The sequence below is a fragment of the Odocoileus virginianus genome, chromosome 6, assembly GCF_023699985.2.
Source record: "Odocoileus virginianus isolate 20LAN1187 ecotype Illinois chromosome 6, Ovbor_1.2, whole genome shotgun sequence".
Classification (NCBI taxonomy): Eukaryota; Metazoa; Chordata; class Mammalia; order Artiodactyla; family Cervidae; genus Odocoileus; species Odocoileus virginianus.
Window position 1 is genome coordinate 60,251,286 of NC_069679.1, and position 22,499 is coordinate 60,273,784.

The window sequence follows — 22,499 nt, forward strand, 5'->3', positions numbered from 1 at the left end:
AGAATAACATTTTCTGAGAAGAATAGACCTGATCTGAAAACCTAATCTGAAAATGGCAGAGAAAGGAGATACTAGCTTTGGGTTTTTACAGCAGTTAGGGATAGGCCATGACAAAAGTTCCTATACAGGGTTTTGAATATTCCATTGATGCCAAAGGAGGAAACTCCTAGGCTTTCTTACCAGCTTGACCAGATGTGGGGCAGGAGGGGAAGAAAACAGGTGAGGCTCAAAATCTTTCAGCAGTCAGATCAAATTACTCTTTATTACTTCAATTAATTTTTAAAAGCAAAGGTACAAAGATATTGAGTAATTTTATTTATACAATTTCATCAAAATTTAATTATCTTCACTTAAGCTATATAAATGATTGACAAGCAAATACTATGAATACATAAAAACACAAAGGTGAATTTTTTGTTGAAGACAGGCATCAAATTTTTAAATGTTCTTCAAAAAGGTTTAAGCAAAAATAAATATTAACAGTATCGCCATTAATGCAACCATCCAACTTTCATAAATTATTCCATTCACATTTAATTTTCTTCTATTAAAGATACCATCTTAGAATAATGAGTAGTATTTAAATTTTTGTTGTATTATAAAAAATAACATTCAATATCAATAGTATAAATTCTTCAAGATCTTTATAAAGTATCACTCTCTTTACTGTAGCAGTGAAGCACAGGTTCTCAAAGAACATAGCTTGCAAAATCAAAATCAAAATAAATAATGATAGCTAATGCTGCAAGTAAAAATAAATGTAGATGACACAGGCTTAATTTCCTTCAATGTTAAATCAATATAATCAAATAATGTTACTATGGTAACCCATTATTTCTTTAATCAACAAAAGAAAGTGGTCTTCATAGTTTAAGTAATAACATAAATTTATGCCCTAGATAATTGCAGAGCAGTGAAATAATTCAATAAATCAGTAACTAGTTCAAAAAAAAGTAAATTGTGTTGTATTTTGTGAGGAAGATGAAAACCCTTTTACAGAAGAAAGTGCTGAGTTTTGATCCTGTTCAAATGAAAACGGAAAACTAAAATCATCTCTTTCAGCACCAAATGTATGAGTTGAAGAGTCTGATGGGAAAGAAAAAGTAAAAACATCTTCTTTTTCTGGTTTCCCAAATAAGTTTCCTGAGGAAGATAAATATTACAATGTCATGCAGTTTATGTTACATAACCTGTACAACCTACCAAATTACAGGATACAGCATACAATAAATAGGGTAACATTAAATCAGATATTTAATAGTTTTCCTCTTATGTGCAAAGCTTAGTCTTTTGTACTATGGAAGGTTAAACAGTTTCAAACTTAAACCCTACTTTGATGTAATTTTAATTCAAGTATATAAAGAGTGTTGTGTTAGTCACTCAGTTGTGTCTGACTCTTTGTGACCCCATGGACTGTAGCCCGCCAGGTTCCTCTGTCCCTGGGATTCTCCAGGCAAGAATACTGGAGTTGGGTTGCCATTTCCTTCTCTAGGGGAATCTTCCCAATCCAAGGATTGAACTTGGGTCTCCTGCATTGAATTCTTTCCCATCTGAGCCACCATGAAAGCTAGTGTATAAGGTAGAAAAAGGAATAAAAAATCTCAGATGGAGAGAATAACACAGAGGAACAGAAACAGATGTGCATAAGAAATATGAAGGAAAAAAATCAATTCAACTTATCAGAAGCATTGAGAAATAACAGAGAGTTATTAAAATGGAATTAACAAAGATGAGCTTGGAAATCAATGAATTCATTGATTCATTGGAAATGAATTCATCTCCAACTAAAGAATCTTTACTTTATTTGGTAGATAAGATGAACTCATTAAAAGTCTTCAAGCAAAGATATGACAAGATTTGAACTGCTTTGTAAGAATTTCTCAAGAGATAATAAGAAAGACTGGAATAGGAAAATGTTTAGAAATGGCGCTACACAGGGAAAAGATGATAAATGCTTGGCATTACCTAAAATCATAGAAAAAGAATGGAAAAAGATCTAGTGATCTGAAACATACTATATAAGTTAGGTTTATTCAGCTATTATTTATTGAGTAACTACAATATACTTTTCATGGCATTGTTCAAGGAAATTGATAGAACAATGAAAAGAGGTTTATAGTTTAAAAAAGAACTTTGGAATCAATTCCATAAAGAATTATTTGGTTAATGATTCCAAGAACTGCCATTAAAGAAAAATATTGTTTTTCATTCATTATATTAAGACTATAGTTGTAAAATAAATTTTCAATATCTTAATTATAATTTTAATTCAGTTCAGTTCAGTCACTCAGTCATGTCCAACTCTTGGCGACCCCATGAATCGCAGCACACCAGGCCTCCCTGTCCATCACCAACTCCCAGAGTTTACTCAAACTCATGTCTATCGAGTCAGTGATGCCATCTAGCCATCTCATCCTGTCGTCCCCTTCTCCTCCTGTCCCCAATCCCTCCCAGCATCAGGGTCTTTTCCAATGAGTCAATTCTTCGCATGAGGTGGCCAAAGTAGTGGTGTTTCAGCTTCAGCATCAGTCCTTCCAATGAACACCCAGGACTGATCTCCTTTAGGATGGACTGGTTGGATTTCCTTGCAGTCCAAGGGACTCTCAAGAGTCTTATTTAACAATTTAAAATGTATAGCAATCCAAAGGCTTATTTGAAATAAGTCTTTTAAAGCATCTATATTTTTTCCACAGAGAACCAATTCAATTAATATATTAAGAAAAACAATTCACTTTGTGCCATTTTGAAATTTCATATATTTTCAAATATCTCAGTTACTTTACCCTAAGTAAAGCTGATCCAATAGCAATAGGTTGGGTGCGTGGATGGATGGATACAGGGATGGAGAGATGGATAGACTGATCTTGAGTTCTTCCTCTTTCCCTTTCTCGCTTCATTTTTCCAGTGACTTTAGTATACATACGTAAGACTTAAACAAAAGAAAATAGCTATAACATAGCTAAAGATCCAGGAAGAACTAAAAATCTTAAATCTCCCTTGGAAAAAAATGAGTCTGACATTATTTTAATTTCAGAAGAAGTTCATATGAAGTATTCATAAAACAATGATCACTATAAATAAAATAATAGATTACTATTCAAGATTACTGTGTAGTCCAGGTGCTGGGGAGAATTCAAAGGTGAATAAAACAGAGTCCTGCCCTCAAAGAACCTATGATTAGAAAAGATTTTGTATATATTCATAAGTAATTACAGCATAATAATAGTACAGGTATGAAAATGTATTTTAAAAAGAGAATCAGAAAAGTAAAGGAGAGAACATTTTCAAAATAGAAAATAACTTTAATTTCTACATAACAACTAAAAATTCAGAAAAATGTCTTAAAAATTTATAATTTGTAGTAGGATGGACAGTGGTCTCATATCTAGAAATCATCTAATTAAATATGGCTACTTTGCTTTTCTCTGGAGAAGGAAATGGCAACCCACTCCAGTATTCTTGCCTGAGAAATCTCATGGGCAGAGGCGCCTGGCAGGCAACAGTCCATAGGTTGCAAAAAAGTTGGACATGACTTAGCAACTAAAAAACAAAACTCTGTTTTTGAACTGTGGTGTTGGAGAGGACTCTTGAGAGTCCCTTGGACTGCAAGGAGATCCAACCAGTCCATCCTAAAGGAGATCAGTCCTGGGTGTTCATTGGAAGGACTGATGCTGAAGCTGAAACTCCAATACTTTGGCCACCTCATGTGAAGAGTTACTCACTGGAAAAGACCCTGATGCTGGGAGGGACTGGGGGCAGGAGGAGAAGGGGATGACAGAGGATGATATGGCTGGATGGCATCACCGACTCGATGGACATGAGTTTGAGTAAACTCCGGGAGTTGGTGATGGACAGGGAGGCCTGGTGTGCTGCGATTCATGGGGTCGCAAAGAGTCAGACACGACTGAGCGACTGAACTGAACTGAACTGAATGGAAAGTCAATTCCAACTGCTGCCCATCTTATCGATCTGGGAAGTTTTCATAAACTAAGTAACTCAGTCTTCAGATAATATCTTCTTTACTTACTGTTAGGCAACCAGGGCCCCAAGTTTTATAGTTTAGAGAATATTCTTCATCTCGTTCCTTTTAGGAAGACTTTTTTTTTTTTAATGGAATGTCAAAGGGGAAAATAAAAGGTTTTATGGAAGAGTCTTGGTCTTGAAAAGATTGTTAGAGAGAAATGGAAGTTGAGGATTTCAGGAAGAAAAAGCAGGTTAAGAAAGTGTGGGCAAACTAGGGATGCAGTGAGTTCTTCAGTATAGCCAAAGCACAAATTATTTTAATAGGAGAAAAGGCTTAGGAGCTAGGTTAGAAAAATGGGAGCATAATTTGCTACTCTAGAGGATACATTAAAGGTATTTAACCAGGGCAATGAGATGGTCAATACTGTGCATAAGAAAGAGTAACTGGGGTATGATCTCTAAGTAAGTTAAAAGGATAAAAAGACCAATTACAATGTTACTGAAATAGCCCAAGTGAATGATAATAAGAGTCTTAAATTTAATTATTTCCATATAATGAAAATAGGAAAGAAAAGTATTTCAGAGAGAAAACTGACACACTTGATGACTTGTTGAATGTAGTCACAGGCACAGAAAAAAGTTACAATTATGACTGATGTTCTGAGTCTTAGCAACTAGAAAATGGAGATACCATCAGGTACATCAGAAAGAGAACCAGTTTGATTTCAGATATGCTGTTTTAAATGTCAACAGATATCTTAGATATAAAGAGATATCAATTATATAATTACAAATAAAGTCCTATCAGATAACTTCAATTGTGAATTTTACCAAATACTTAGAGAAGAATTAATATCAATCTTTCTCAAGCTCTTCAAAAAAAAAAAATCAAAGAAGATGGAACATTTCAAACACATTTTATGAGGCTAGCTTACCTTCATACTGAAGCCAGAAAAGGATACTACCATAAAAAAAAAAAAACTACAGACTAATACCTCCGATGAATACAGATGCAAAAATTCTCACCAAAATACTTGCAAAAGAGGACACAAACAAATGGAGAAATATACCGTGTTCATGGATTGGAAGAATCAATATTGTCAAAATGGCTATACTACCCAAAGCAATCTATAGATTCAATGCAATCCCTATCAAACTACCAACGGTATTTTTCACAGAACTAGAACAAATAATTTCACAATTTGTATGGAAATACAAAAAACCTCGAATAGCCAAAGTAACCTTGAGAAAGAAGAATGGAACTGGAGGAATCAACCTGCCTGACTTCAGGCTCTACTACAAAGCCACAGTCATCAAGACAGTATGGTACTGGCACAAAGACAGAAATATAGATCAATGGAACAGAATAGAAAGCCCAGAGATAAATCCACGAACCTATGGTCACCTTATCTTCGACAAAGGAGGCAAGGATATACAATGGAAAAAAGACAACCTCTTTAACAAGTGGTGCTGGGAAAACTGGTCAACCACTTGTAAAAGAATGAAACTAGAACACTTTCTAACACCATACACAAAAATAAACTCAAAATGGATTAAAGATCTAAATGTAAGACCAGAAACTATCAAACTCCTAGAGGAGAACATAGGCAAAACACTCTCCAACATAAATCACAGCAGGATCCTCTATGACCCACCTCCCAGAATTTTAGAAACAAAAGCAAAAATAAACAAATGGGACCTAATGAAACTTAAAAGCTTTTGCACAACAAAGGAAACTATAAGCAAGGTGAAAAGACAGCCCTCAGATTGGGAGAAAATAATAGCAAATGAAGCAACAGACAAAGGATTAATCTCAAAAATATACAAGCAACTCCTGCAGCTCAATTCCAGAAAAATAAATGACCCAATCAAAAAATGGGCCAAAGAACTAAACAGACATTTCTCCAAGGAAGACATACGGATGGCAAAAAAACACATGAAAAGATGCTCAACATCACTCATTATCAGAGAAATGCAAATAAAAACCACAATGAGGTACCATTACATGCCAGTCAGGATGGCTGCTATCCAAAGTCTACAAGCAATAAATGCTGGAGAGGGTGTGGAGAAAAGGGAACCCTCTTACACTGTTGGTGGGAATGCAAACTAGTACAGCCACTATGGAAAACAGTGTGGAGATTCCTTAAAAAGCTGGAAATAGATCTGCCATATGACCCAGCAATACCACTTCTAGGCATACACACTGAGGAAACCAGATCCGAAAGAGACACGTGCACCCCAATGTTCATCGAAGCACTGTTTATAATAGCCAGGACATGGAAGCAACCTAGATGCCCATCAGCAGACGAATGGATGAGGAAGCTGTGGTACATATACACCACGGAATATTACTCAGCCATTAAAAAGAATTCATTTGAATCAGTTCTAATGAGATGGGTGAAACTGGAGCCCATTATACAGAGCGAAGTAAGCCAGAAAGATAAAGACCATTACAGTATACTAACACATATATATGGAATTTAGAAAGATGGTAACGATAACCCTATATGCAAAAAAAGAAAAAGAGACACAGATGTATAGAACAGACTTGTGGACTCTGTGGGAGAAGGCGAGGGTGGGATGTTTCAAGAGAACAGCATCGAAACATGTATATCTAGGGTGAAACAGATCACCAGTCTGGGTTGGATGCATGAGACAAGTGCTCGGGCCTGGTGCACTGGGAAGACCCAGAGGGATGGGGTGGAGAGGGAGGTGGGAGGGGGGACCGGGATGGGGAATACATGTAAATCCATGGCTAATTCATTTCAATGTATGACAAAAACCACTGCAATGTTGTAAAGTAATTGGCCTCCAACTAATAAAAATAAATGGAAAAAAAAAAGAGTTAATAACAAAAAGAAAAATTGAAAATTTTTAAATTGAATAAAATTGATACACTTTGTTAATAATGTAAATGATCAAAATGTACTTAAGAATTATAAAGAATATTAGATGATAATCAAAAAAAATCAAAAAACAAAAAACAAAATACTTGCAAACCAAATTAAGCATCATGTTAAAAGGATCACTCATCATGCTCAAGTGGGATTTATTCCTAGGATGCAAGGATGGTTTGATGTATACAAATCAATCATTGTGATATATCACATTAATAGAATGAAAGAAAAAAATCAAATGATCATCTCAGTAGTTGCAGAGATAACATTTGACAAATTTAACCCATTCATGATAAAATTCTTAAAACATTAGGTATAGAAGAAATGCATCTTAACATAATAAACATAATAAAGGCCATTATACAATAAATCCACCGCTAACATCATACACAATAATAAAAGATTGAAAGCGTTTCCTCTACAATCAGGAACAAGACAAGGGTGTTTACTCTCAACACTCCCATTCAACACAGTATTGAGAGTCCTTGTCAGAGCATTCAGGCAAGAAAAAGAAATAAAGGCCTCGAAACTGGAAATGAAGAGGCAAAACTGTCTCTATTTGCAGATGACATGATTTTATATATATATAAAATTCTAGAGGCTCCATAAAAAACTGTTATATCTAATCAATAAATTCAATACAGTTGCAATTTACATCAAAACAGTTAAATACTTAGGAATAAACTTAACCAAAGAGGTAAAAAACATCTACTCTGAAAACTGTAAGACACTGGTAAAAAAAAATTAAAGACAAAAATAAATGGAAAGGTATCCTGTGTTCATGGATTGGAAGAAGCAACATTGTTAATTGTAATGCCAATACTATCAAAATCTATCTATAAATTTAGTGTGCTCTCTATCAAGATTCTAATGACTGTTTTTACAGAAGTAGAAAAAAAATTTTTAATTTTACATGGAACCACAAAAGAAAAGCCAAAGTAATCCTGAGAAAGAATAAGGAGGGAGGAATTGCACTCCTGATTTCAAGCTATACTACAGAGCTATAGTAATCAAAACAGAATGGTACTGGCATATAAAAACAGATAAATAGATCAATGGAACAGAACTGAGAGCCCAGAAATAAACCCAAGCATATAAAACTAATATTTGATAAAGGAGCCAAGAATATTCAATGGAAAGATAGCCTCTTCAATAAACAGTGCTGGGAAAATAGGATATTCATATGAAAAGGAATGAAAGTACACCACTTATACTACTCACAAATATTAACTCAAAACAGAGTAAAGACTTAAAATTTAAAACTGGATACCATGAAACTCCTAGAAGAAAACATAAGAAAAAAGGTCCCTGATTTGAGTCTTGGCAATAATATTTTGGATATAACACCTAAAAACATAAGCAAAAGTAAAAACTTCTGCACAACAAAAGAAACAGTCAACAATGTCAAGAGACAACTTACAAAATGGTAAAATATATTTGTAAACTATATAGCCAATAAAGGGTTAACATCCAAAATATACAAAGAACTCATACAACTCAACAGCAAACAAACAAGTAATTCAATTAAAAATGGACAAACAGTCTGAAGGGGTATTTTTCCAAAGAAGGTATACAAATGGCCAGCAAGAACATAAAAAGATGTTCAATGTCACTAGTTACTAGGGAAATGTAAGTTAAAAATGCAATGAAATATCATCTCATACCTGTTAGAATGGCCAAGAAATAACAAATGTTGGTGAGGATGTACAGAAAAGGGAACCCTTGTGCACTGTTGTTGGGTTTATATACATTGCTAAAGCTACTATGGAAAATAGTATGGAAGTTCCTTAAAAAAAATTAAAAATAGAACTGCTATATGATCCAGCAATTCTACTTCTGGGAATATATCCAAAAGAAACAAAGCACTAACTTGGAAAAATTTCTGCACCCCCATGTTCATAGCAGCATTATTTACAATAGCCAGGACATGGAAATAACCTAAGTGTACACTGATGAATGAATGGATAAAGAAGTCGTCAGATATCTAAAAATGCATATAGACATATGAATATTATTCAGCCATAAAAAAGGGAAAAAATCCTGTCATTTACAACAACATGGATGGACCTTGAGGGCATTATGCTAAGTGAAATAAGTCAGACACTATATAGTTTCATTTATAAGTGGAATCTAAAAAATTGGAAAAGAAAGAAAACCAGACTCACAGAAAAAGAGGTCAGATTAATGGTTACCACAGGTGAAGATGTCAAAAAGTACAAACTTCCAGTTATAAGATAAATAAGTACTAGGGTTAGAATGACATGATGCCATAGTTAACATTGTTGTGCTATATATATGAAAATTCTTAAGGTATTAAATCCTAAAAGTTCTCATGGTGAAGAAAAAAATTTTATTTTTATTGTATCTAATTTGATGACGGATGCTAACTAAACTTACTGTGGGATACCATTTCACAATATATGTACATCAAATCATTATGCCACACATCTTAAATTTTTATTTAAGTGGTGTATGACAATTTTATCTCAGTAAAACTTAGGCTAAAAAAGTAAAATATGGGAGTTTAAGAGAATTGGGAGAAGTCAGGAGGGAAGATATGAATTTGGTCATCACCTGTATTAAAATATTTGAAAATGCTAAAGTGAATGAGTGTCAAATGAATGAAAGAGTGAAAGGGGAGAATGTAAACAGATTTAATATTTTAGATAGTAGGCATTTAAAGCATGTCTACAATTGGTAGATTCATTCTGGTCTTATGGTATTTAATAACCATTTATGACAATTTCAGAACATATGTCTCACCCCACTGAATTTCAGATTCAGATATAAAATTTCCCATTTACTTTCACTTAATATCTACTATAGACTTCTCAATGATAACACTTCTAAAATTACACTCCTGTCACTCTCAAGGGCTTCCCTGGTGGCTCAGACAGTAAAGAGTCTGCCTGCAATGCGGGAGACCCAGGTTTGATCCCTGGGTTGGGAAGATCCCCTGGAGAAGGGAATGGCAACCCACTCCAGTATTCTTACCTGGAGAATTCCATGGATGGAGGAGCCTGGCGGGCTATAGGGTCGCCATGGGATCGCAAAGAGTTGGACATGACTGAGTGGCTAACACTGTATAAGACAATGGCAATCTCAAATTAACTTTTATAGCCTTCCATATTTCAACAGATGTTAATTCTATTCTTACAATTACTCATATCAAAATCTTGGCATCATCCATCTTCCTCTTAATCTTTACATCCAGTCCATAAGCAAATCCTTAACAACTCTTATCTTCAGAAAACTATATAACTAAAATCTCTTTAACTATGTAACTTAACTAAAACTAAAAACTAAATAACTATAAAATTTTAATAGCTAAAATCTGTCCTCTTCTCACCATTTCCACTGACTTCAACCTCACCATTATCATTTCTCAGCTGTGTTATTTCAATAGCTTCCTAATAAATCTCCCTGATTTCCCTCACACTTCCATAAGGTCTGTTTCTCCATAAAGTAGCCAAGCAATTCTTTAAGACCTAATTGAACTTAAAAGCTTTTGCACAATGAAGGAAACTATAAGCAAGGTAAAAAGACAGCCTTCAGAATGGGAGAAAATAATAGCAAATGAAGCAACTGACAAAGAATTAATCTCAAAAATATACAAGCTCTCAAATATTAAATTTTGCATTATTAAAGAGAATTACCATGCATGCGACAAGTGCTCAGGGCTGGTGCACTGGGAAGACCCAGAGGGATCGGATGGAGAGGGAGGGGGGATCAGGATGGGGAACACATGTAAATCCATGGCTGATTCATGTCAATGTATGGCAAAAACCACTACAATACTGTAAAGTAATTAGCCTCCAACTAATAAAAATAAATGAAAAAAAAAAGAGAAAAAAAAATATACAAGCAACTCCTGCAGCTCTATTCCAGAAAAATAAGCGACCCAATTAAAAAATGGGCCAAAGAACTAAACAGACATTTCTCCAAAGAAGATACAGGTGGCTAACCAACACATGAAAAGATGCTCAACATCACTCAATATCAGAGAAATGCAAATCAAAACCACAATGAGGTACCATCTCACGCCGGTCAGAATGGTTGCTATCAAAAAGTCTACAAACAATAAATGCTGGAGAGAGCACGGAGAAAAAGGAACCCTCTTATACTGTTGGTGGGAATGCAAACTAGTGCAGCCACTGTGGAGAACAGTGTGGAGATTCCTTAAAAAACTGGAAATAGAACTCCCATATGGCCAAGCAATCCCACTGCTGGGCATACACACCGAAGAAACCAGAATTGAAAGCGACACGTGTACCCCACTGTTCATTGCAGCACTGTTTACAATAACCAGGACATGGAAGCAACCTAGATGTCCATCAGTAGATAAATGGATAAGAAAGTTGTGGTACATATACCCAATGGAATATCACTCAGCTATTAAAAAGAATCATTTGAATCAGTTCTAATGAGGTGGATAAAACTGGAGCCTATTATACAGAGCAAAGTAAGTCAGAAAGAAAAACACCAATACAGTATATTAATGCATATATATGGAATTTAGAAAGATGGTAACAATGACCCTATATGCGAGACAGCAAAAGAGACAGAGATGTAAAGAACAGTCTTTTGGACTCTGAGGGAGAAGGCGAGGGTGGGATGATTTGAGAGAATAGTATTGAAACATGTATATTATCATATGTGAAATAGATCACCAGTCCAGGCAGGTTCAATGCATGAGACAGGGTGTTCAGGGCTGGTACACTGGGATGACCCTGAGGGATGGGATGGGGAAGAAGGTGGGAGGAGGGTCAGGATGAGGAACACATGTACATCCATGGCTGATTCATGTGAATGTATGGCAAAAACCACCACAATATTGTAATTAGCCTCCAATTAAAAAAAATCCTGTCAGATCATTTCAGTACTTGCTGAAAACTCTTTTATAGCTTCCCATCTCAAACAGAAACGCTGCCCCTGAAAGTCCTTAAATGGTCTGAGGGTCTAGTATGGTGTATTCTCCCTCCAACTTCTCTGATTCAATTTCCTACTGGTTTTTCCTTCTTTATTTTATCCTAATCATATCAATTTAGCTGCTGTTCAATGAATACGCTGAGCACAGTCCTATCTCAAGGTCTCTGCACCCTGTGCCTAGAACCTGCACCTCCTTCAGGTCTCTGCTCAGACACTGCCTTTCAGTGATGCCCTCTCTGATTCTCTCATAACACAGCAACTATTTTCCCAATCCAAATTCTCCCTATTTCCCTTACTCTGCTTAACTTTTCTTCGAAATACTTATTCCTACAAGTGATTAGATTTAACATCAAGCCCATGCTTATCCAGGCCCACCTGGAAGAATGACTTTGGAGTCTGACTCCTCATAGCACTGTTTTGTTAGAAAATACAGAATTATGGTAAATACAGAATGATGTGTCCGCCTAGTCTACTGGGTGGGATGATACCTGAATTAGAGGAGCTGTGAGCTGATACAAAGTCTTTGGGCCTCGTGACTAGAATAGTATTAAAAGACTGGTGGGAAACTGAGCCTGCTGCTTTTGTGTGTCAAGATGACTTACTAGCTACCAAAATAATAATAAACTTTCTTTTGCTACCTTATCCACAAGGGACATGTAAAGCCACTATGAATAAGAGGAATGGCACAGGTAAGTAATTAGAGACTCACTAGTCAAGATGACTTACCCGTGCCATTCCTCTTATTCATAGTGGCTTTACATGTCCCTTGTGGATAAGGTAGCAAAAGAAAGCTTATTATTATTTTGGTAGCTAGTGAGTCTCTCAATGAGACAAAGGTGCTGTACATGCTGTTATCATATATATCGTATCTTTCTATAAAACTAATTAAACCTAAGACTAAAATTTGTGACACATGAGTCTGGCTGCCAATTCAAACCCATATCAACTGTTTTTAGTGCATTACCTGGCATATAATGGTTGTCTATTTTCAACTTCTCCCACTAGAACATAAATAAACCCTGTGAGAACTTTGCATTTTTGTCCACTATTCTATCATTACAACCAGAAGTAGTATCTGATATCAAGTATGCTGCTGTGCTGTGCTTAGTCACTCAGTGATGTCCAACTCCTTGTGACCCCATGGACTGTAGCCCTCCAGGCTCCTTTGTCCATGGGATTCTCCAGGCAAGAATACTGGAGTGGGTTTCCATGCCCTCTTCCAGGGATATCAACTATACTATATATGTAATATACATATATATTTATATGTTGAATAAATGAATTAATAAAGAGATAAAATAAGAAAAAAATTCAATAAAAAGTAAGCCCCAGCAAGATAAGAAGAAATCCAGGGACTTCCCTGGTAATCCAGTGGTTAAGACTCTGTCTTCTAATGCAGGGAGCTTGGGTTTGATCTCTGCTGGGGGAACTAAGGTCCCACATGACTCAGGCTATAGCCAAAAGTGTTTTTAAAAAGAAGAAATACAGAAACTCCAGAAGGAAGACAAGAATATTCAACTATATCAAATTCTGTGAAGAGACTGAATATGATAATAAATATAAAATACTCATAATGTTTGATAATAGATAGGTCATTAACACCAATTAATGTAAGTTGGACCATAAAGAAAGCTGAGGACCAAAGAATTGATGCTTTTGTATGTCATGTTGGAGAAGACACTTGAGAGGCCCCTGGACTGCAAGGAGATCAACCCAGTCACTCCTAAAGGAAATCAATGCTGAATATTCATTGAAAGGACTGATGCTGAAGCTGAAGCTCCAATACTTTGGCCACCTGATGCGAAGAACTGACTCACTGGAAAAGACCCTGGTGCTGGGAAATTGAAGGCAGGGGAAGAAGGGAGCAACAGAGGATGAGATGGTTGGATGGCATCACCAACTCGATGGACATGAGTTTGAGCAAGCTCTGGGAGTTGGTGATGGACAGGGAAGCCTGTGTGCTGCAGTCCATGGGGTCGCAAAGAGTCGGACACAACTGAGCGACTGAGCTGACTGAACTGAAGTCATTAATAATATTGGAAAAAGCAAGTTTTGGTAGAGTGAGAGAAGTGAGAGAAGACAAATTGCTAAAAATAATAATTAGTGAGTGGTGCAGAAGTACCAGTAATTTTTAAAGAATATTAACTAAGTGCCTAAGAAAATCAGAGACAAGCTAAACACAAATGGTGAAAGTTTTATATATAGCCAACTTCAAATCACTTACCAATTTCTTGTTGTGATGAGAGAGGATTTAAATTTCCTGAAGAATAATGTTCACTAAACTGAAAAATAATTTCCATTAAATATTACTCATGAATCAGTAGAACAGTAAGTACAGCATTTACATTAGACTCCAAAGCCTAGTTCTTCTAATAAGCACAATTAGAGTAGACAAAATGGCAACATTCTATATAGAATATGACTACAATTAAAAAGAGCTCTATCTTTAAAACTATCATTGGTGTATTAAAATAAGGCTTATTGATTTGACTCTGGCAATATATAAAATATTAATAGGCAATACATATTGTACCAATGATAGTTCCTACTTTGGAATATTAATATAACCTAAAATTCTAATTAACTTTGTTTTATTCTAAAGGCCTTTTACAAACCAGGTTGTATTGTATAATAAAAAATAACACAGTTTGATAGCTTCATATCAGTTCAAATAAACTTCTGCTGCCAAAAGAATCTGTTTTCTTTATAAAATGGGCTTTTCAAAAACTATGATCATTAAATATAGTTTTCTGTTCTCTTTTTTCCCCTCTTAACATTATATTATGAGCATTTTTCCATGTAACTATTCTTCTAAAACTTTATTCCTTTTATGGCATTTTAATATTCCTCCATATGGACATAACATATAGTTTCAATCATTCTTCTGTTTAAACATTTAGATTGTTTCTATTTCTTTGTCTAATATAAATCACACTTGAATAAATATTATTATGCACAGATTTATATACTTTGACAATTAATAAGGATAGTTGTTTTTCCCAGAGATTTTTTTAAGTATTTGAACTTCTTTGTCAGTGAATTACCTATTCACCAAATGGACTTTGTCCATATCTCTAATGAGGCAGTAATTTTCTTGCTGGTACATATAAGATGTTTACATAACAAAGATCTTAATTCTTTGTCATATTATCACAAATATTTTATAACACATTATTGCTTTGCCTTTAAAACTTTTTGACATATAAAAATTTTGTATGTAACCAAACCAAAACCATTTTTATTTTCTTTTGCCTCTTCTTCCACTGTTTCATGCTTAGAGAATCCTTCTTCTTCCTAAGATCTGGTAACTATTCACCTATATTTCTTCTGAAATATTTTATAGTTCACATTTTAAAATTTAACATGTCTACAGCATCTTGGAGAAGGAAATGGCAACCCACTCCAGTCTTCTTGCCTGGAGAATCCCATGGACAGAGGAGCCTTGGGGGCTACAGTCCATGGGGTCGCCAAGAGTTGGACACGACTGAGCAACTAAGCAACTTGTGCACGTGTACAACAAATGCCCAATTTATCCCTCCTAATTTGTGGCCCTATTCATACCACAGTCTAAATTCTTTTGATTCAAGACACTGTCCATGCCATGGATCAATCAAACAATCCTTGTACCATTATCGCACTATTTTGATTGCTTGAAGGTTTATAGGATATTTTAATATGTAGAAACTGAAGTTTCCCCTTACCAGTCTTCTATTTCAGAATACTGTCTTACCATTAAAATAAGTAGGAGCTATAATAATATCCTCTCTTTCATACCTTATATAGGTAAATTGTCTAATCTTTTTCTTTATCAATCTAGTAAGTTTATAAATTCTGCTTTTTCAAAGAACCAACTTTAGCTTTGCTAATATTCTCTATTGTTTGTTTTCTATTTCAGTGACTTATCTTTCTGATTTTTAATTGTACTTATTTTGGGTCTACCTTCTTTTTTTAGCTTTTCAAGGTAGAACTTTAGGTCACTGATGACAAACCTTTCTTCTTTTCTATTAATTATTTAGTTATTTTGTTCTGGTTTTGGAAGGAACCCACAGATTTTTATATGCTGAATGTTCATAATTCATTTAAAATCTTTTCTAATTTATTCTTCGATCCATGGCATAAATATTCAGGAATATCCTAGTATCTTATCGATTTCCAATTTAATTTCACTGAGATCAGAGAAAATATTCTACATGATTTCTATCCTTTTCAATTTATTAAGAACCATTTAATGGCCCAGAATATGATCTATCTATCTTGGTGAATGTACCATCACCACTTGAAAAGAATAAATATGTTGCAGCTGCTGGATATGGAGTTTTACAACTGTCAATGAGGTCAAGGGGGTTGATGGGGTTGTTTGGATTTTATGTAAGATATTTCTTGATTGTGTTGTCTAATTCTATCAATTGCTGAGAAGGGGGTGTTAAAAATCTCTAACTAAACTTGTTTTCGTCTATTTCTTTAATTCTGTCAGTTTTTGTTTCTACATACACATGGAGAGGAAAAGACCAACTAATTACCTGAAAATTTTTTCACACTGAGAATATGTGAAGCTTGTTTAGAACTATAAAGTCAAACTAATTTTTAAACTGCCTTTAACTGCACTTCAAATCACTGCATCCTGAGATTCTGTTTTTACAAATAGAATCAATGTGAGACAATTGAAGTTAAAAGCATAAAGACAAAAGGGGAACTTTTTTAAACTATTAATACTCAGAATCTTTTAAAAACCACCTCTGCAAGTGATGGTGGAAAAGTTGGACAGCTGCATAAATCAACAAACTTAGAACACACCTTCACATCATATACAAAAATAAACTCAAAATAACTTAAAGACTTAAATATAAAACAAAACATCATACAATTCCCAGAAGAGGACACAGGCAAAACAGTCTCTGACATAAATTGCACCTATGTTTTCTTGTCTCCCAAGGCAAAGGAAATAAAAACAAAAATAAACAAATGGGAGCTAGTCAAACTTATAAGCTTTTGCACAGCAAAGAAAACCATAAACAAAATGAAAAGACAACCTACATACTGGAAGAAAATATGTGCAAATGATAAAACCAACAAGGCTTAATTTCTAAAACATACAGGTCATATAGCTCAACAACAAAAAAATAAACAATCCAACCAAAAAAAATGGGCAGAAGACCTAAACAGACATTTTTCCTAAGAAGACACACAGTTGGCCAACAGGCACACACAAAAAGATGTTTAATATTATTAATTATTAGGGAAATGCAAATCAAAACTATAATGAGGAATTATCTCACACCAGTCAGAAGGGTCATCATTAAAAAAGTCTACAAATAACAAATGCTAGAAAGGCTGTGGAGAAAAGGGAACCTTTTACACTGTTGGTGGGACTGTAAACTGATGTAGCCACAATGGAAAACAGTACAAAGGTTTCACAAAAAACTAAAAATAAAGTTGCCATTCAAACTAGTAATCTCACTCCTGGGCATATACCCAGACAAAAGTGTAATTCAAAAAGATACATATACCCCTGTGTTCATAGTAACACAACTTACAATAGTCAAGACATGAAAATAGCCTAAATTTCCATTCACAGATGAATGGGTAAAGGTGTGTTATATATTATATATACAATGGAATATTACTCAGCCATTAAAAAGAATGAAATTATGCCATTTGCAGCAATGTAGATGGACTTAGAGATTATACTAAGCAAAGTAAGTCAGAAAGAGAAATATAAATACCATATGATATCACTTACATGTGCGATCTAAAAATACAATATAAATCAATGTATCTACAAAATAAAAACAGACACAGATATAGAGAACAGACTTGCAGTTGCCAAGGGTAGATTGGAAGGGGAGGGAAGGATTGGGAGTTTGGGATTAGCAGAGGCAAACTTTTATATATATTATGGATAAACAACAAGGTCTGACTGTATAGCATAGGGAACTATATTCAATATCCTGAGACAAAACATAATGGAAAAGAATATGAAAAAGAATATATATATAACTGAATCACTTTGTATAGCAAAAATCAACAGCAGAAATTAACATAACACTGTAAATCAGTTTTTTTAAAAAATAAATTGTCTCTGTTTTGTACACTGCTTCAAGAAAGTTTGATATTAAAGAATTAAACTTTTTCAGGTCCTAGTGAACAATTTTTTAGAAATAAAACGAGCTTCTCATAGTACCTGGTGTGATGAGATTTCCGAATCAAATACAGAAGAATCAAATAAATTCAATCCAGGGGATCGAGAAGTATAACTCATTAAAAAAGAAAATCCAGGGGAGTCCTTTTGGGTTTGACTCTCAGTAGCCGTATCTCTATTTCTGATACAGAGAAATAGGAAATCATCAAATTGTTAAATACATATTATCAAATATTGCAGACTGGTAAGCACCATAGGCACTATGTCATAAAGGTAAGAATTAGCATAGCAGGAAAAAGGAGGAAGTAGTTATTGAAGTGTCAAACCTATGGAGAACAAAACCTATGGTTTGGGTGGAGAATAATATTAAAGTATAATAATCAATTATGAAATGATAATAAAGAATTCTTTCTAAGCATATACTGTCAGGCTCTATTCTATGTATTTCCATCATCATTAATTTACTTATTCCTTAAGTAACCCTCTGAGATAGCTACCATTATTACTATCACCTCCATTTCATAGAAGAGGATTTTGCAGCATAGAAAGATTAAATGATTTGCCTGAAAGAATATAAGTGCCAGACTTGGGATCTGAATGTAGCAACACAGACTCAAAGTCCAAGTTCTTAAACTGTCCCCAAGATCTTGAAAGCAGTCACAAAATTTTAGTCTTAATGAAAAGCCAGCCATGACAGATTGTTTCATAAAGGAGTTAAGTTATAAAATGATTTGGGAAAAATAGTTAGACAAGTCAGTGTATAACACAGTGGTTAAAACCATGAATTATGGAGGCAGAACTGCCTGGGTTTAAACCTCCTCTCTATCACTGATAAGTTGCAGCATCTGTGATTCTGTTTCTTCATCTATAAAATAAGGATAATAATGTACTTACATCTCACAAAGCTGTTGTGAACATGAAAGGAGCAATACTTATAAAATGCTTACACTCAAATTCACTTAACAGTGTATTAAGTGTTAAATAATAGAAGTCTGAAGATACCTCCATAACTATCTCCAGGACTGTTAATGAGTCACTTTACAGATTTGTTTTCTCATCCATAAAGACAGGTTTTAGTATATGATTGCTACACCCTTTAACAGTTCCCAGATTTGAAGATAAATTCCATTTTGAACATCCTGTGTTTGAGTCAACAGCATGACATTTATACATAAAAATCTTACTAGCAATTTAAAATACAGAGAACACAGAAGAGAGAGTCCTGATGAAGTGAAATCTATTTGACACATATTTTAGAAGAACCCCAGGATTCAGCATTAAAGAAAAGACTGAACTAAACAAAAAGCTTAAATATAGCATTAGTTTTTTGGCTGTAAACTACAAGACTGTGGTTTCCAAAGTTAAATAACGATGTTAGAGATATTTATGTCAACCAAAGTTACTTAAATAATGGCAGTTTTTATTTAAGACATTACAACATTAAGGCAAAATGACTGCTGGAATATTATTCAATGATGTCCACAATCTACCAAATGTGATAGTAACTTTTTAGCTTGACATTTTAATATTTTCCATACACCTCTTATTCTTCTGAAAATCTTAAATCTTACAATATTGAACTTAATAGGTACTCAGGATCCATGTTACCCTCAGCTAAACATTTCAGGGAAAATGGGGAAGAGGGTATATGAAACGAGATGGGAGAGTGGTAAGTATATGAGCATTCATTATACTAACCTCTCTCCTTTGTATATTTGAAATATTCTATAATAGAAAACTTTTTAAAGTTAGAGGTATTAAGCATTTTACTATTCCTATCAATTATTTACATAATTCAAAATATATAGATTCTTGGATTAAAATAATTAAAATCTTACATTTCAAATGAGGGGGTTTTAGGTAATTTCTCCACAGAGTCAGATGTTTTCACATCTTCAGCAGTCCTTAAAAATAAAGGAATTTCAGGAGTTCGTGGAAAAATCCCAGCCTTTTCTTCTACTTCATCACTATTACTTTCTATTGGCTTCCCAAAATGTTCTGCATATGTAATCTGCAAATTCAAAGTAACAGAAAACTATAAAAAGGAATATTATTGCATTAATAAAGTCACATATGTAAAAATATGTGAGGTTAAAAACATCAATATTAACATATGATGTTATCAATTCATAAACAAGTGAAATAAGAATAATTAGTGAAATTGATACCAAAATATACTTGTCAGCAAACAGGAGAGTATTTTCAATTTTCTAATTTTTTTCTTCCCAGCTCTATCTCACCTATTAATACCTGAAAAATTAACTCATAACCAGGATATACTCTGATGAAGAAAAATGGTTAGAAATAATTTTCCTTTCAAAATTTCCACATTGTGCTCTGGATCAAGATTTGTATACCCCTTTGAAAGAAAAGGGCAATCTTTTTCTCATTGGTTATGTTCTTAGCACTTTTTGCCCTTATAAATTCATTATACTAGTTTCCCTACAAAACTGAGAACTTGAATACTAACTCCCCTTTATATCATTTGGTAAGCTAGGAATATGATTTCTCAAATATTTGTTACCAAATCCCATTTGGAAACAATTTATTTGGGACCCTCCAGCAAAAAAATTTTAATGTGCTTTTTACCTGTATTTCTTAATAGTAGAATCCTACTGCTGTTTTCTCTTGTTTTATCCCTTAGCAGCTACAGTACATTGCCTACACCTATAATCACTAGATATCTACTATTGAAAAATACTTTGAAGATATTTTTGTGGCAGCCTTGGCTAATAATTCAATCTTACCAAACAAAATTTCTTTCTTCAGTTATAATTTAGTTGTTGTGGTATCAATATACATAGTCAATTACTAATGACAATTTTTTAAATATTTCATATAAACTTTCTGTGGTTTCACTTTTAAATCTATAACTCCTCCAAGGAATAGAATCTGTAACATCACAGCAACTTGATTACTAAGCTAATAACATCCAGACCTCACATAAATAAACTTCATTATCCCAAATATGAAATTAAAATGAAAAAAAATTTAAATTAGAATATTCTGCTTAGAAATTAAAAATGAAACATTTGACTTACTTGTGAAGCACATTTTGATTCTGGCAATTGTCTTATCGTCCCTTTATCTCCACACTCAGCATCTGTTTGTTATATGAGAACAAACTACTTTTTCTTTTTGAAACTTAATTATAAATAAAACAAATTAAACCATATGAAACTGCCAAAATTTAACTGTTCTTGGTCTATAAAAATGGAAATTTTAGATACTTCAATCTAATATATAAAGATAAGAGAATAAAACCTACATGAACAGTTTAACAAACAAAATTATAAAGAGAATACCCCATGTAACTGACACCTTGGTAAAGAAATAGAACATTATGAATTCTCCAAAAGGCTCCATACTCCCCATAGCCTCCTTCTCAGTGGTAAACACTATCCTGACTTCTGTGATAATCCTAACCCTGATTTGCTTTATCAGTTTATCACTTAAGCAATATGGTTTTTCCTGTTTTAAATGTTATATGATGAAATAATAATGTATGTGCTCTTTGTCATGCTTTTTTTGGTTTAATACACTCTTTATGAGATTCATCTATATTGTTGCATATAGACATAGTTTGCTTACTTTTATAGGTGTAAAGTATTCCAGTATACAAACACAACACAATGTAACACAATACTATCCATTCAACTACAGATGGATATTTGCGGTGTTTCTGTTTTGAGCCTATTACAAACAATGATTTTAACACTCTTCTACATATATACTTGTATGTATGTACTTGTATTTCTCTAGGTACTTACCTAGGAGTGGAATTACAAAATATAGGGTATGTGTATCTCCCATATTACCAGATGTTAAACTATTCTCTAATTTTAGTTTTGAAACTATTCACCAATTTTTGTTGTGGCAACTGGACATCCCGAGCTACCCTAGGGAATTATTCAATTTCACAGGACAAAATTATGAGCTCCAATTATAATTTAGTTATAAGTCAATAAGTTATTTATAAATCACATATTAAAAGTTTCTACCAATAATTACGAGAGTTTTAATTGTCCAACATTCTTATCAACACTGAACATTATCAGACATCCCAAATTTTGCTAATCTGATGGGGGTATAATGATATCTCATTGTGGGTTTATTTTTCAGTTTCCTGATTTGCTGAACATTTTTTTAACATGTTTATCTGCCACAAAAGTTTTTCTATTTGAAGTGCCTATTCATAATTATTTTGCACATGTTTCTAATTGGGTTATCTGTAGTTTTCTTCTTGGTTTGCAGAAGTTTTTTACACATTTTTGGAAACTAGTCCTTTGACAGTTTTGTTTATTAAAAATATATTGTCTTGGCTCCCATTCTTTTTAAAGTGTTTTTTGATGAATAGAAATTCTTAGTTTTAATAACCAAATTTATCAGTACTTCTTTTATGATTGTGTTTTTTCATTTTTTTAAAGAAATTCTTCCCCATCTTGAACAGAAGTTTCCCTATTTGGTCATCTGAAAGCTTTATAGGTTTGCCTCTTGCATTAATCACATCACTACTTTCACCATACATTAACTTCTTCAAAAGATAGGCTTGGAGATTGTTGAAGAGAATC

General features: G+C 33.8%; 1 protein-coding gene across 1 annotated transcript in view; it reads right to left on the minus strand.

Annotated features, from left to right (window-relative positions):
* Positions 1 to 283: 283 nt before the first annotated feature.
* The window catches only part of C6H14orf39 (chromosome 6 C14orf39 homolog), a 50,952-nt gene continuing 28,736 nt past the window's right edge, over positions 284 to 22,499 (minus strand). The window contains exons 14-18 of the mRNA XM_020909975.2: positions 20,970 to 21,031; positions 19,767 to 19,939; positions 17,971 to 18,109; positions 14,014 to 14,071; positions 284 to 1,143 (exon numbers count right to left, since the gene is read on the minus strand). Coding sequence (XP_020765634.1) covers positions 944 to 1,143; positions 14,014 to 14,071; positions 17,971 to 18,109; positions 19,767 to 19,939; positions 20,970 to 21,031 — 632 coding nt within the window. The 3' untranslated portion in view covers positions 284 to 943. The remainder of the gene's footprint in view (positions 1,144 to 14,013; positions 14,072 to 17,970; positions 18,110 to 19,766; positions 19,940 to 20,969; positions 21,032 to 22,499) is intronic.